The sequence below is a fragment of the Passer domesticus genome, chromosome 7 (genome assembly GCF_036417665.1).
Source record: "Passer domesticus isolate bPasDom1 chromosome 7, bPasDom1.hap1, whole genome shotgun sequence".
Lineage (NCBI taxonomy): Eukaryota > Metazoa > Chordata > Aves > Passeriformes > Passeridae > Passer > Passer domesticus.
This window is the reverse complement of record NC_087480.1, coordinates 61309667-61322721: the sequence shown is the minus strand read 5'-3', so window position 1 is coordinate 61322721 and position 13055 is coordinate 61309667. Positions and strand designations below refer to the sequence as shown.

Genomic DNA, 13055 nt, shown 5'->3' with positions numbered 1-13055 from the left:
CCCGCCTCCCCAGCATCCCAGCTCCTCCCTGAGCAGCATTCCCAAAATTCCCGAGGTCCAAAGGAGCCAAACCCGTTCCGTGCCCGCATGTTCACCTCCTCCTGGGGCACCTCCGAGCCTTCCAAACCCCAGGGAGCATCCAAACCCCTCTGGATCCATCCGTGCTGGGATCTCTGGGGGCTTGGAGCCCCATCCCAACCCGGCTGAGCAAAGCCAGGCACGGCAAATCCATGGAATGTTCCTGCCCCTCCGTGGAGGTGAGGGATTCCCATTCCTGGGGACACCTGTGACACCTTCGGGGTCTGGAAAGATCTCCCAGGCTTGGGTTTTTGGGTATCATTGGGACTTTTTTTTTTTTTTTTTGGGTATCATTGGGGGCTTTTAGACACCCTTGAAAAACAAACATTTTTCTTGTGCCTCCCAGAAGAATGACAGAATATTCCATACACTGAGCACAATGTCCATAGCCAGCACAATGGCCCATCCTGCACCCTGCCCAAGCAGCTGAATTCTCTTTTCCCAAGGAAAGGGATCCAAAGGGAATCCATGAGCCAGGTCCATCCTGCTGGCCGCGGGTGGCCTCAGGCCCTGTGCCACCCTCCACTGCCCGCTCCGTGTCCACCACTCCACGGGAAAAAGGATTTAAATAATTAATTACCATGATAATTAAACCCTTTAAGATGCTCGCTGCGAGGATCTCTGGGTGTTTTGCACAGGTTTAAAAGTTCCAGCTCCAGTTGAGCCAAGCTTGTTAAAACCATTGAATTATTGATATTAAACAAATCACCCCTGCAAGTGTTTCAGGGGCATCTTGGATTGAAGTTCCACTTTCCCACAAATCCAACCAATTTCCAACTATTTCAAAACTCAAAAAACCCCAGGAATTATTTCTAATTTTCCAACTCCTGTTCTAGGTTTGCATCAACCACTTGGGGAACGTTTCAAGCTGTTCAATAATTCGCTTTTTATGAGTAGGATTTAATTTTTTCCCCGTGCATGGATGGGTCATGGAAGTGATTCCATCTCTGCCAGAGCTTGGATCCATCTCCAGCGTGGGGCTGGGCAGTGACCAAAGCTCCTGCCAGGCCAAAACCCTCAAGGAATAAAACCAAACCCCAAAAAAACCCAAAACCAAAAACCCCAAATCCCAAAAGAGCCTCGAAACCCCAATTTACTTCCCCCAGGCAGCCTCAAAACAGAATAAATGACTCAGACCAAGGCCTGCACCAGGACAGCTTCAGTCCATCCCCATGGACTCCTCCGTGAGCGTTGGAATTTCGGGAGCAGCCAGGATTTTGCCGGCACTCTCCCTGCCCTGACCCGCTCCTGCCGTGGGATGGGTTTGATGTCACGGGCTAAAATTAAAACCCCTTTTGCTTGTGACTCTCATCAGCACCAGGGAGAGCAGGGAAGGCTTTTCCTGGGATCTAAAGCACAACAAAACTCGTTTCCCTCTCACCAAAGCTCCAACCCCAGCCCAGGAGGGGCCGCTCCAGGTGCCTCTGACAGCACCCCAATTCCCAGGCCAGGGAAATCCCCAAACCCTCAGAAATCCCACGGGCCCCGAGGCCTCTCCAGGGGACTTTGGGCAGGGGGCAGCCCCAGATCTCGGGGATTCTCTGGGAAGCAATTCCCGATTTCTGCCTGTCATTCCGGGGAGCTCCCTGGGTTGGAAGAGGCTCCACCAAGCCAGGCCCTGCTGCTGCCACCAACGGGCCAGAAATCCCTGAAAATTCAATATGCTTTGCTCTCCTTGGCCCTGGAGTATCCATTCTGCTAAAATACAATTAAATCCAAGACATCCTTTCCCTGCATCCTGCTCCGGGAGGAATTAAAATGATAAATAATAAAGGAGAGCTTTACATACGGCCGAGACAGACGACAGAGGATAAAATTCCTGTCATGCCCAGAGGCTTTTCCCACACAGGATCAGACACAGCTCCCTGAAGCATCCTGTGCCTGGAGCCCATATTTCCTCCTCATCCCCCTTTTTTATGCCGAGCAATCCCAACCCAGCATCTCCTCCTCCTGCCCCCGACCTGCATCTCCACGGCTCGGCAAGAAAAAAACCATCTCGAGCTGCCATTCCCTGGTTTCCCACTGAAACGATGCTCATCCGCCCGGGGAAAAGCACCGAGCCCACCCGGCAGGCGCACAGCCCCGGCCCCGAGCTGTGTGCGGGATAAAACCGGGATTTCGGGAGCCAAACCCGGGCGGCTCCGCGGAGAGCCGGGAATTCGCGCAGCCCGAGCTGCCTACACAGCGCTGGGGATGGAATTGCAAATAACCTGGCGGGCTCGGTGTTATATCACCAGCCCGGCCGAGCCTCCGACGGCTCGGGATTAGGGGGAGGGGAGCGTTCGCTGGAATTATTATTATTATTGTATTATTTTATTTAGGAAAGGATGGAGCCGCGGGCCCGGGCGAGCCCCGCGGAGGAGCGCGCCCCGCTCATCACCCACCTTCCATCATGGTGGCAGAATTGCATTCCTCAGTTTCCCGGGAGCCTGGAAAAACGCAGGAGAGTGCGGTGGCGGCTCAGCAGCGCTTCCCGGGCGGCGGCAGCAGCAGGAGGAGGAGGATGAGGAGGAGGAGGAGGGCGCGGAGGCCGCGCTAGGCGCAGGCCATGGATGCTGCTGCGCCTGTATCCCCGGGCCGGCTCGGCGGAGGATGCTCGCAGCAGGGAGGGCGAGCCGGGCTCGCCTCCCGCTCCTCACATGCGCGCTCGCTGCCGACACACCCCCGGCAGCGCTCCAACCTAGTTCCCAGATTATTTTTTTATTTATTTTTTTTTTTCCCCCTCCTTCCCCCCTATCCCACCCTCCGTTTTCCCCAAAAGCAGAGCCCCTGTCCGCACCTCGTGACGCACTTCCCCTCCCTCAACCCCACTGCCATCAATTCCCGGCCGCGGAAAAGGGATCGATCCCGGCGGGAGGGGGCGGCGGGGACGGAGCCGGGCCCTGCTGCCGCCGCGGGGACAGCCCCGAAAGGAGGATGCGGAGAAATTCCTGCCCGGCTGCTTCCAGCGGCGCCCGGGAATTAACCTCGCATGACGGGAGAGCGGAGCGGGGAACAAAAGAGGCCGGGAGGCGGCGGGGGGGCTGCGAGCGCTGCGGCCGTGCCCGTGTCCCCCCCAGTGCCACCTGCCCCGTGTCCCCCCGCAGTGCCACCCCCCGCACCAGCTCCCCCCGTGTCCCTCTCCCCTTCCCAGCCCGTCCCGGGGCCGGGGTGCTCAGCCTGAATTACGGGGATCCCGCCTGGTTCATCCAAGAAAATGCGGGATTTAAAGCGTCCCTGGCAAGCCCGGCTGTACCCAGCTCCCAAAGTCCCGGGTTTTTTCCCCCTGGCAGGAATGGTGCTGGAACCCCCCAGGATTCTCCCGGGACCCTCGGGACCGGCCCGGGCTCTGTCCCCACAGAACCGGGACCGGCCCCGCTGCCCCCGGAGGAGCCGCCGAGCCCCCGTGTCCCCCGCGGGGACAGCAGCGGCGGGCTGGGGACAGCCCCTGTGCCTTCTCAACGTGACCGCGGAGCGGGGATGGAAAAGCTCCCTGCTGCCGCCCGCCCGCACCAGCGCCCGCGGGATCATCCCGCAGCCCCACGTGCTGCCAGGATTCCTCCCTGCGCGGGAGCAATGCCTGCCTCGTTTATCCCATTGAAAAAAAAAGAAAAAAAAAAAAGCTATTTTTCATTAATGAAAATCAAATTTTTGCCCCGTTGAAACAGTAAAAAATTTAAAAATAAATAAAATAAAATCTATTTTCCCTCCCATTAAAAAAAACGAATCCAAAGCCCAGCAGCTCCGAGGGTCTGGATAAATCAGTGAGCAGGGTCTCTGCACCCAGCCCTGCCCCAGCTGGGGAATGCCGCAGCAGGGCCGGGATTACTGAGCAGATGGTCCTGTAATCCCTGCGAGGAGCTCCTGTGACCTGCCTGCCCCTCTGCCAGCGCGGGGACGGAGCCCAGTGCCCTCGGGAATGCTGAGCTAATCCCAGGCCGAGCACAGCCCCTGGAATGCTGTCCACTGTCCCCTCAACAGCCAGGAGCCAGGCTGGCACACGTGGAGACATCCTGGTGATGGACAGGCACCTTCCCTGCCCAAATTCCTGCTGGACGCACCCAAACAACACCAATCCCCCAAAAACCCACGGGCGCAGCCCCGGAATTGCCATCCCTGGCTGGAAGGGCCTGGAGCAATCCCAGGGGAAGGCGTCCCTGCCATGGCAGGCCTGGATGGGCTTTAAGGCCCTGCCAAGCCTGAATCTGGGCATTCTGTGGTGCCACATCCAGGGCAGAGCCAGTGCCCTTTTCCCACAGCTCCAGAGGGCTGAAATTCCTGCGGCAAACAAGGGGAGCCAGGATTTCCCTGCAAACCCCTTCCCAGGCATGGACACAAAAACCCCTTCCACCAAATTCCAGCACCGGCTCTGGGCAGCCCCCCAGCACACCTGGGGATCCTCCCAGGCAGCTCCAGCTTCCCCTGGATCCATGGATGGCTCAGCCCTGGGAAACCCCTCCTGCCACGGGGCCTGCCCCAAACTGCCCCTTCTGTGCCCAAAATGAACCCCACAAAGCTGCCCCTGGATCTTCCCAAGGAACCGCGGCACAGGGAGAGCCTGGAGCACCCCCGTGTCCCTGGGGAGGGCAGCTGCCACCACACCCCGGTCCCCGAGGCAGAGCCGGTATTCCCAAAGGTTGGAATGTGACTTCCAAACGCCCCCCGGCCCCACTGAGCCGCCTCAAGGACAATTCCCATGAAAAGCCCTGGAAACCTCCAGCAGCTCCCGAAGGAGAGGCACGAGGAGGAGCTGCCAGCAACAGATGAAGTCAAGGGCCTGAAGATTAAAAAAAAAAAAGGGAATGGAAGCGGCAGAAAGTGAGTCACGGAGCGCATTACTCACTGCCGGCAGTCAGCCGCGGCTCCATGTGACAGCCCGAGCGGCGCGGCCCCGCGGCAGCGCCGGGATTTGCTAAAAAAAACCCATAAAACCCCAATCCCCGGCCTCCTCCGGGCAAATCCCCCGCTCACAGCAGCCAGGGTGTGCGCATCGCCCCTTCCATGGGCCGGGATTAAACCCGGGGGGGAACGGGCTCAGCGCGGGGCTGATCCTGCCGGGGTCGCGGCACCGCGGGATGGAGCTCCCGGGAAATAGGGAGATTTAGCCTTTCTCCTCTTCCCTGTAAAACTGGGACAGGGACACCTCCCACTGTCCCAGGTGCTCCAGCCCCAGTGTCCAGCCTGGCCTTGGGGATCCAGGGGCAGCCACAGCTGCCCTAGGAATTCCAGCCCAGCCCCTGCCCACCCTGCCAGGCAGGAATTCCTTCCCAACATCCATCTAAATCTACCCCAGATACTTCAAATCTGCTCTGGGATACTCCAGAGTATCCCAGCAGGAGCAGGGCTGGAGAACAGCACCAGGAAAAAGGAATTTCTGATGGACACACTCACTGCACCCACAGGATTCCTGCTCCAATCCCCACCACAACCAGGCCCAGGAACACCCCAAATCCCAGGGGAGGGTCCCTGCACGCCCCACACTGGCTCCCACCTTGCTCTGCTCCTGCTCTTCCTCCCCAGCTCCAGGATCAGCCCCGGGCCCTCCCTCAGCCCTGATAACCAGGGACTAATCAGGATAATCAGCACCACCCCGGTGGGCACCAGGTGCAGCTGCCCCGGGTGCTCCAGAGTGCTGATAATCGATTCATCTTTAATTTTGGGGGCAAGGAAAGGCCTTTGGGAGCACTGGCAGAGCCTCGTGCAGGCCTGGGGGGCTGCAGGAGCACCCCCATTTCACAGCACGGGCCTCCCCTGAAGAGTCATTGAGCCATTTTGGGTTTGGTCCCTGGAATGGGCTTTAGGATCGGATGGATCCATCCCCTGTGCCCCCAGGATCAGTGCTGCAGGAGCTCATCCCCCTGCCCACACCATTCCCGTGGGCTTTGGTTCCCGACACTGGAATGGAGCTTTTGCCTCCTTGAGGTAAAATTTCACAGCTGTGTAAAGAAACCCAGAGAAACAAACGCTGCCCTGACATAACCCAGAGCTTCAGAAATGCCAGTGCAGCCTGCCATTAAAATTTAAGGTGTCTTTGGGTGTCCTCCTGATCACCTTTGGGCCTGTCTGCTGGGGCCACAGCGAATAAAGAACATTGAATTCTTCTTAAAATTGACTTTTCACAGAAAAAAAAAAAAAAAGAAAAAAAAGAAAAAAAAACCAACATGGGAAGGGGGCAGAGGTGGGGGCGGTGCTGGGGAACATCTGGGGCAGCAAGGGCAGAGGGAGCCCTGGAGCATCTGCCTCCAGCTGTGCTGGGGATCCAGATGTGCGGGATCCAGCTGTGCAGGGGGTTCCAACTGTGCTGGGGATCCAGCTGTGCCGGGATCCAGCTGTGCCGGGATTCCAGCTGTGCGGGGATCCAGCTGTGCCGGGATCCAGCTGTGCCGGGATCCAGCTGTGCCGGGATCCAGCTGTGCCGGGATTCCAGCTGTGCGGGATTCCAGCTGTGCCCGGCTCCAGCTGTGCAGCCCGCGCTGTGCGAGCCCCGCAGGGCCGCTCCCGGCTCCGCGTGTCCCCGCCGTGTCCCCGGAGCGGCCATTCCCCGTTCCCGGGGCATCCCCGGCTCCGGAGCGGCCCGCGCCCTGTGCAGCGCCGGGAGCTCGGCAGATGGAGCTGTGCAGCTGCGCAGGGCCGGGCCGGACAGATGTGCGGACCGGACAGATGTGCGGGGCAGGACAGATGTGCGGGGCAGGACAGATGTGCCGGCACCTCGTGCTCCCCCGGTCCTGCCGCCCCCCCGCGCCCCCTCTGGTGTCCCCAGTGTCCCCGGCAGTGCGGGGACAGGGGTGGGGACGGTGCCGCTCCAGGGTGGCAGAAATGCCCTCAACAGAGCTGGCAGCAGGGCTCGGGGACAGGGGCACCTCGGGAATGGGAATTCTTGGGTTTGGGCTCCTCGTGTCACCCCAGAAGGGACATTTGGGAGAGCTAAAGCACCCAAACCCACCTTAAACCCCATCAGTCGGGCCACAACTGCCCTGTCCCCGTGTCCCGCAGCGTCCCCAGTGCCAGGCTGGCATCTCCCCCTCCCACGGGAGCTGCTGCTGCTGCCGGAGCCCTCGGCCCCGTTCCAGCTCGGATGAAATCTGGGCTTTGTGCTCCTGCCCCAGCTCCTTCCTGTTTTTGGCTGCAGAGCTGTCAGAGCATCGCGATTTCACTGCTCCTTGCTCATCCACTGCAGACCCAGGTGAACCCAAATCCCCTGGGCTGGCAAAGAGCTCCCGGCACCCTGCAGACCCTCATGGCTGGATCGGGACCTGGAATGCTCCATCCCAAGCAGAGGGACACGGGGCTGTGCTGCAGGGACAGAGAGACATGGAATCACTGAGGCTGGAAGAGCCCTCTGAGGCCACCACTGGCCGTGTCCCCAAGTGCCACATCCTCATGGACTTTAAATCCCTGCAGGAATGAGGACTCACCACTGCCCTGGGCAGCTGTTCCCACATCTGGCCACCCTTTCCATGAAGAGATTTTCCCAAATATCCAACCCAAACCTCCCCTGGTGCCACTTGAGGCCATTTGGTCCTGTCCCTGGTTCTGGCTCTGTCACACATCACTGGCGAGCCCTGCTCATCCCCAGCTCCCATGGAACGAGGGAAAAAGGAGATGGAAATGCAGCTGCCACCCCAGGAGAGCAGGCTGAGCTGGGAAAGCTGCAGGGCTGGTTGATTATTTTATTTCTCTGCATCGCAGTCTCTGTGAACAAGGGTGACCTCGGGTCAGAAGTTTCCTGGCAGTGGCAGGGGCTCAGTGGGACCCTTGTCCCCCCTCCCTGGGAAGGGCTGGATCTGCTCCCACTGCTCATCCCTGGGGCTGATGCCCCGGGTGGGTTTAGGGCTGGTGGAAATCCCCCTGAAATCCCTCAGTGGGAAATGATGTCCTTGGGGACAAGGCCAGCTGTCGCTCAGGGGCTCTGGTGACATCTGTGGTTAGTGGTGGCAGCACGGAGGGGACAGATTCCTGTGCATCCCTGCACATCCCTGTCCCGGGAAGGAGCAGCCCCCGAGCTGGGGTCCCTCACCTTCCACCCCACACACAGCAGGAGCTGCTGGAGCCCTGGAAGTGACCTGGGGACCACCAGGGAGGGGGGCAGCCCCACCAGCCCCGCTCGGGAGCGAGGAGGAAGCTCCACATCCCTGCTCCCCCTTCCCGTGCCGAAGGAACCCGTGCCAATCCAGCTCTGGGCGGGAGGGCGGTGAGGCTGGGCACTGCAATCCTCATCCCCCGAGGAACGGCGGGCGCTGAGCCAGCCAATCTCCCAGCACCTGAACCGGGGTTTGCACCCTAAAACCAGGGGGAAAGCAGGAGGGTCCGCTGGGTTTGGAGGGGCGGCGGCCGCTGGAACATTTCCCGGCTGCTGCTGCGGGGAGGGAGCAGGGAGAGGCGGCTCTTCCCGGCTCCAGGGCTGCCTGCACCCCGGGGAAGCTGCCTGGCAGGACTGGGTCAGGAAGGGACAGAGAGAGGGGAGGGGGCACGGGCAGAGCGCCCCCGCCCCGGGCACCCGCCCTGGCACCCCGGCCCTGCTTCACCCGCAGCCCCGGCGCTGCTGCTCTCCCCCGGGTCGTGCTTTCCCCCCAGAAGTGCCGGTGCTTTTCCAGCCCAATCATCCCTTTCCCATCCCTTTCCCATCCCTTTCCCATCCCTTTCCCAGCCCTTTCCCATCCCTTTCCCATCCCTTTCCCAGCCCTTTCCCATCCCTGCACATCCCGGGAGCCATGGGCAGGACATGGCTGCCACAGCCCAGGGACGTGGGAAGGATGAGCTGGGGTGAAGGGGGAATGGTTTAAATTGAAAGGGGAGAGATTTAGGTGGGATACTGGGAATGAGGAATTGTTCCTGGCAGGGTGGGCAGGGAATAGAATTGCCAGAGCAGCTGTGGCTGCCCCTGGATCCCTGGCAGTGCCCAAGGCCAGGCTGGACACTGGGCCTGGGGACAGTGGGAGGTGTCCCTGCCACGGCAGGGGTGGCACTGGGTGGGCTTTAAGGTCCTTCCAACCCAAACTAATTCTGAGATTCCGTTAATCCACTGGGAAAGACAAATCACTGCTGGCCCGTCAAGGAGTTTCTACCACGGAATGTTCACCAGGAGTTTCTGAGGTTGAAACCCTGGGAAAATCCCCCAGGATCCACTGGGACAGCAGGGATGTGACAGAAGGTGGCCTGGCAGCGGCTGCCCCGCGGGGCGCTGGCTGGGAATGCAGGATGAGATCCACATTTGTTTTCCCGTGGCTTCACTCGGGAGCCAGCGGATCCAGGGAAAGCCAGCGGAGCCCCAGGGGACACCGCCGGTGTCACCCGCAGCGAGGGCGGCACCGGGCCCCGCTCTCCTGCCCTGGCACAGGATGTTTTTTACTGGAAAGTCGCTTGTTTTGGGTCAGGCCGGGACATGAAAGCTCCGGCGGGCCGGGCCGTGCGCGGCCAGCGCTTCCTGTCTGCGCCCGCCTTCCTGTCGCCTCCGCTGCCAGCGCAGGAAGGACGAGGGCCCAGGCGCCCCAGGAACACTGGCTGTGCCACCAGGAACGCTCCTCTGCCCGTCCTCAGGAACGGCTCCACCGGCGCCACTGGGAATGGAGGCTCTGGGGCTGGACATGGAGCTTCTGGGCGCTGGCCATGGAGATTCTGGGCTTGGGACTTGGAAGGTTCTGGGTTTGGGACATTGGAGGTTCTGGGTTTGGGACATTGGAGGTTCTGGGTTTGGGACATTGGAGGTTCTGGGTTTGGGACATTGGAGGTTCTGGGTTTTGGACATTGGAGGTTCTGGGTTTTGGACATTGGAGGTTCTGGGTTTGGGACATTGGAGGTTCTGGGTTTGGGACATTGGAGGTTCTGGGTTTGGGACATGGAAGGGTTCTGGGTTTGGGACATTGGAGGTTCTGGGTTTGGGACATTGGAGGTTCTGGGTTTCAGACAATGGAGATTCTGGGTTTAGAATGCTGGAGGTTCTGGGTTTCAGCCACTGGAGGATTTTGCATTTTGGTTGTAGGAGGGTTCTGAGTTTTGGCTGTAGGAGGGTTCTGGGATTGAGCCATGGGAGGTTCTGGGTTTAGGATATGGGAGGTTTTGGGTTTCAGCCATTGGAGGGCTTGGGGTTTTGGGTCCAAGAAGGTTCTGGGTCTCAGCTATGGGGGATTCTGGGGTATGGCTGCAGGAGGGTTCTGGGGTTTGGCTGTAGGGGGGTCCTGGGCTTTGGCCAAAGGAAGGTTCTGGATTTCAGCTGCGGAAGATTCTGGATTTCAGCTGTGAGAGGTCTTGGATTTTGGGTGTGGGAGGTTTTGGATTTTGGCCAAGGAAGGTTCTGGCTTTCAGCCATCAGAGGGCTTTGTGTTTTGGCCACATCAAGGTTCTGGGCTTTGGCCACAGGAGAGTTCTGGGATTCAGCTGGGGGAGGTTCTGGGTTTTGGCTCTAGGAGGGTTCTGGGTTTGGAGGGTCCCATTTTCTGTCCCCCAAGCAGTGGTGACATGGCCCACGCTGCCTTGCTGACAAAAGCCCCCCGAGGAGCCGCAGGCTGGGTCATGCTTTCATTTATTCACTTCATATAAAAATCTCTTAAGAATGCGTCTGAACACAATATAGAATACTATAACATACATAGTGTGAAACTTTGGGGAACAATAAAATAACCACCTGGAACAATGCAGTGTTCAACAGACAAACAAACCCATTGATCATGCACAACTGTGCTATTGTCATGAACTAATTAGTCACGAGTTGGACCAAAAAGCTTGAAACATATTTTACAAACTGAGATTGACACCGCTCACGATGCCGGACAAGCTTTGTCAGAGGAAGTTTCACAGCACAATTATTACATCAGTTCACATTTTTGTTTTGTCATAGAGATTCACATTGGGTTGTTCAGAAATTGGAACACTGTGACATTGAAAAGCCGGCCCGGGCGTGGGGAGTTCTTTGTTCGGTTCCCCCTCTCTGCGTTCCTGGAAAATTCCCAAACTCGCTGCCCTGGGATGCGGTGTCCCCTCCCCACGGGCGGCTGCCACCCGAATGCCCTTCCTGGGTTGTGTCTGTCTCTTCAGCTATGTTCAGGTTCTTGGACTTTATGCAATACAAAAGGTTACAAGAAAAAAAGGCAACTCTTATTCCGAGTTTTCTACCCCATTAACATCGCCGCCGACAGGCGATGCTAATTCATATAAATTAATAACTTACAAAACATTACAGTATGTACAGTAGGTAATAAATACACTGTTATAAACAGTAATGGAGGTGGTAGAGCTCGAGGCAGTGCAGGAGGAGGAGGAGGATGGTGGACCTAAACCTAGGGAACGTGGACGAGAGGCCAGAGAAACACAAATAACCGAGCGTGCAAATTCCAGGGAGCTGCCGAGGGGGAAGGCGTGTCACACACTGCCTTGCCACGCTTACTCAGGGATGGACTGAGCTGTGCCAGGGGAAAAAACCCTGCCCTCTGTCCTGCTCACCACAAACCCAAACCCCGGGGAGGCAAAAAACCCCGCTGTTCCCAGCGAGGGAACGGCGCACGACGGCACCGAGTGACTCCCAGCGGGTCACCGGGGGGATTAAGAACACACTGAAGGTGCAGTAATGCAAAGCAGAGGGTTTCCCCTTCTGTTTAGTCTGTCAAAGTGATTAACTGCAATAAAGTGACAGGTATTGCCCACGAAAAAAAAGGAAGACTGCTTCTGGTAACAGGAAGAATCCAAAAAGTAGCCGTCAATTCCGAAACACCTTGTGTCGCTTTTGAACTACCAAGCTCCGTGTGTTGAATTAAGAGACTCTTGAAAAGACATGAAAGTGTTTACAAAGAAGGCACACAGGTCTGCAGACAGGTGGACAGGTTGGATATGAGTTATTGATCAGTAGTTTCTATCAGTCTAACTGGTATAAACTCCAAAACTAACAGTATAAAATCTCTCAGTTGTGTGTCAGCGCCGCCTCGGCCCGACCCAAGCCAGCTGCAGGACAACGCGGTGCTCTCGGCTGACGAGGCTCAAACCACAACGCAAATCACCCGTGCATTTCCTGAGCAATCACTCCCTACCCCATCTGTAACCCTGACTCCAATCTCAAGTAGCTGGAGGATCTGCCAGCCCCGTGGCAGAGGCTCAGCCCCGGCTGCAGAGGCTGTCGGAGACCGCTCGCAAGCTCCGCAAGTGTTTAAAAGCCACTCCCGCGGGGCCAGGCCATTATGTGTCCACAGGAGATGTGTCTTCTGTCACAATCTCGATGGTGGCCTCCCTCTGGGGCTCCTCCTCCCCGGGCTGGGCCACGCAGAGCGTCTCTGTATTGCTGAAGTAGCCGAGGCTCTCGCCGTCCTTCTCGGGCCCGTCCGAATCCTCCTCCTCCAGCGTCAGTTCAAACTGGAACTTCTCCATCAGGCCCTGGCAGTCCTGGCCCCGCTCCTCCAGGGGAGGCGACGGGCTCTGAGGTATCATGCTCTGGTACCAGTTCCTGTTGTCCTCCAGAGTGTCCAGGATGTCCTGGGCGTCGGGCTGCACCAGGTCAGCCCACGTCTCCCAGAGAGGATGGACAATGTAGTCGATGAATCCCACCTGGAAAACAAAGGGGCACGCACACTTAGGGCAAGGGAATAGCCAGGGAAAGGTGGATGTCTGAAAAGGTCATATCATATTTGTTTTAAAAGCAAAATATGAGGAGCAAGTCCCCAAACCAGCACAGCCTTGTGATCCCATTATCACCCCAGAGCTGCCCCCACACACAGTGCTGGGTTGGGCTGACCTCTTATCCCAAACCAAACCTTGGATGGAGTTTCACTAAAAGCAGGAACCAGCAGGAAATTCAGGGGACAGAGCCCTGGGACGATCCCCCAGTGTGGGCAGCAGAAAAGGAGAGGGGGAATCCTGCTCCTCTGCCTCTCCCAGGTGAGCCCCACCCGCAGAGCTGCCCCAGCCCCGGGGCAAACAGCAGGAGGATGTGGAGCCCTGCTGGAGGCCCTGGAGCTGCTGCAGGGCTGGAGCCAGGCTGGGAGAGCTGGGGGGGCTCCCTGGAGAGGAGAAGGATC

General features: G+C 58.3%; 2 protein-coding genes across 7 annotated transcripts in view; both read right to left on the bottom strand.

The window, feature by feature from the left end:
* Nucleotides 1-2791, bottom strand: part of SGIP1 (SH3GL interacting endocytic adaptor 1) — a 52012-nt gene extending 49221 nt beyond the window's left edge. Inside the window, exon 1 of the mRNA XM_064429160.1 lies at nucleotides 2463-2791. Coding sequence (XP_064285230.1) covers nucleotides 2463-2472 — 10 coding nt within the window. The 5' untranslated portion in view covers nucleotides 2473-2791. The remainder of the gene's footprint in view (nucleotides 1-2462) is intronic.
* Nucleotides 2792-10559: 7768 nt separating this feature from the next.
* PDE4B (phosphodiesterase 4B) overlaps nucleotides 10560-13055 on the bottom strand; it is a 172680-nt gene continuing 170184 nt past the window's right edge. For all 6 annotated transcript variants that reach the window (XM_064429162.1, XM_064429161.1, XM_064429163.1 and 3 more), the window contains one exon: nucleotides 10560-12585. In XM_064429162.1, the coding sequence (XP_064285232.1) occupies nucleotides 12220-12585 (366 nt within the window). In that variant the 3' untranslated portion in view covers nucleotides 10560-12219. The remainder of the gene's footprint in view (nucleotides 12586-13055) is intronic.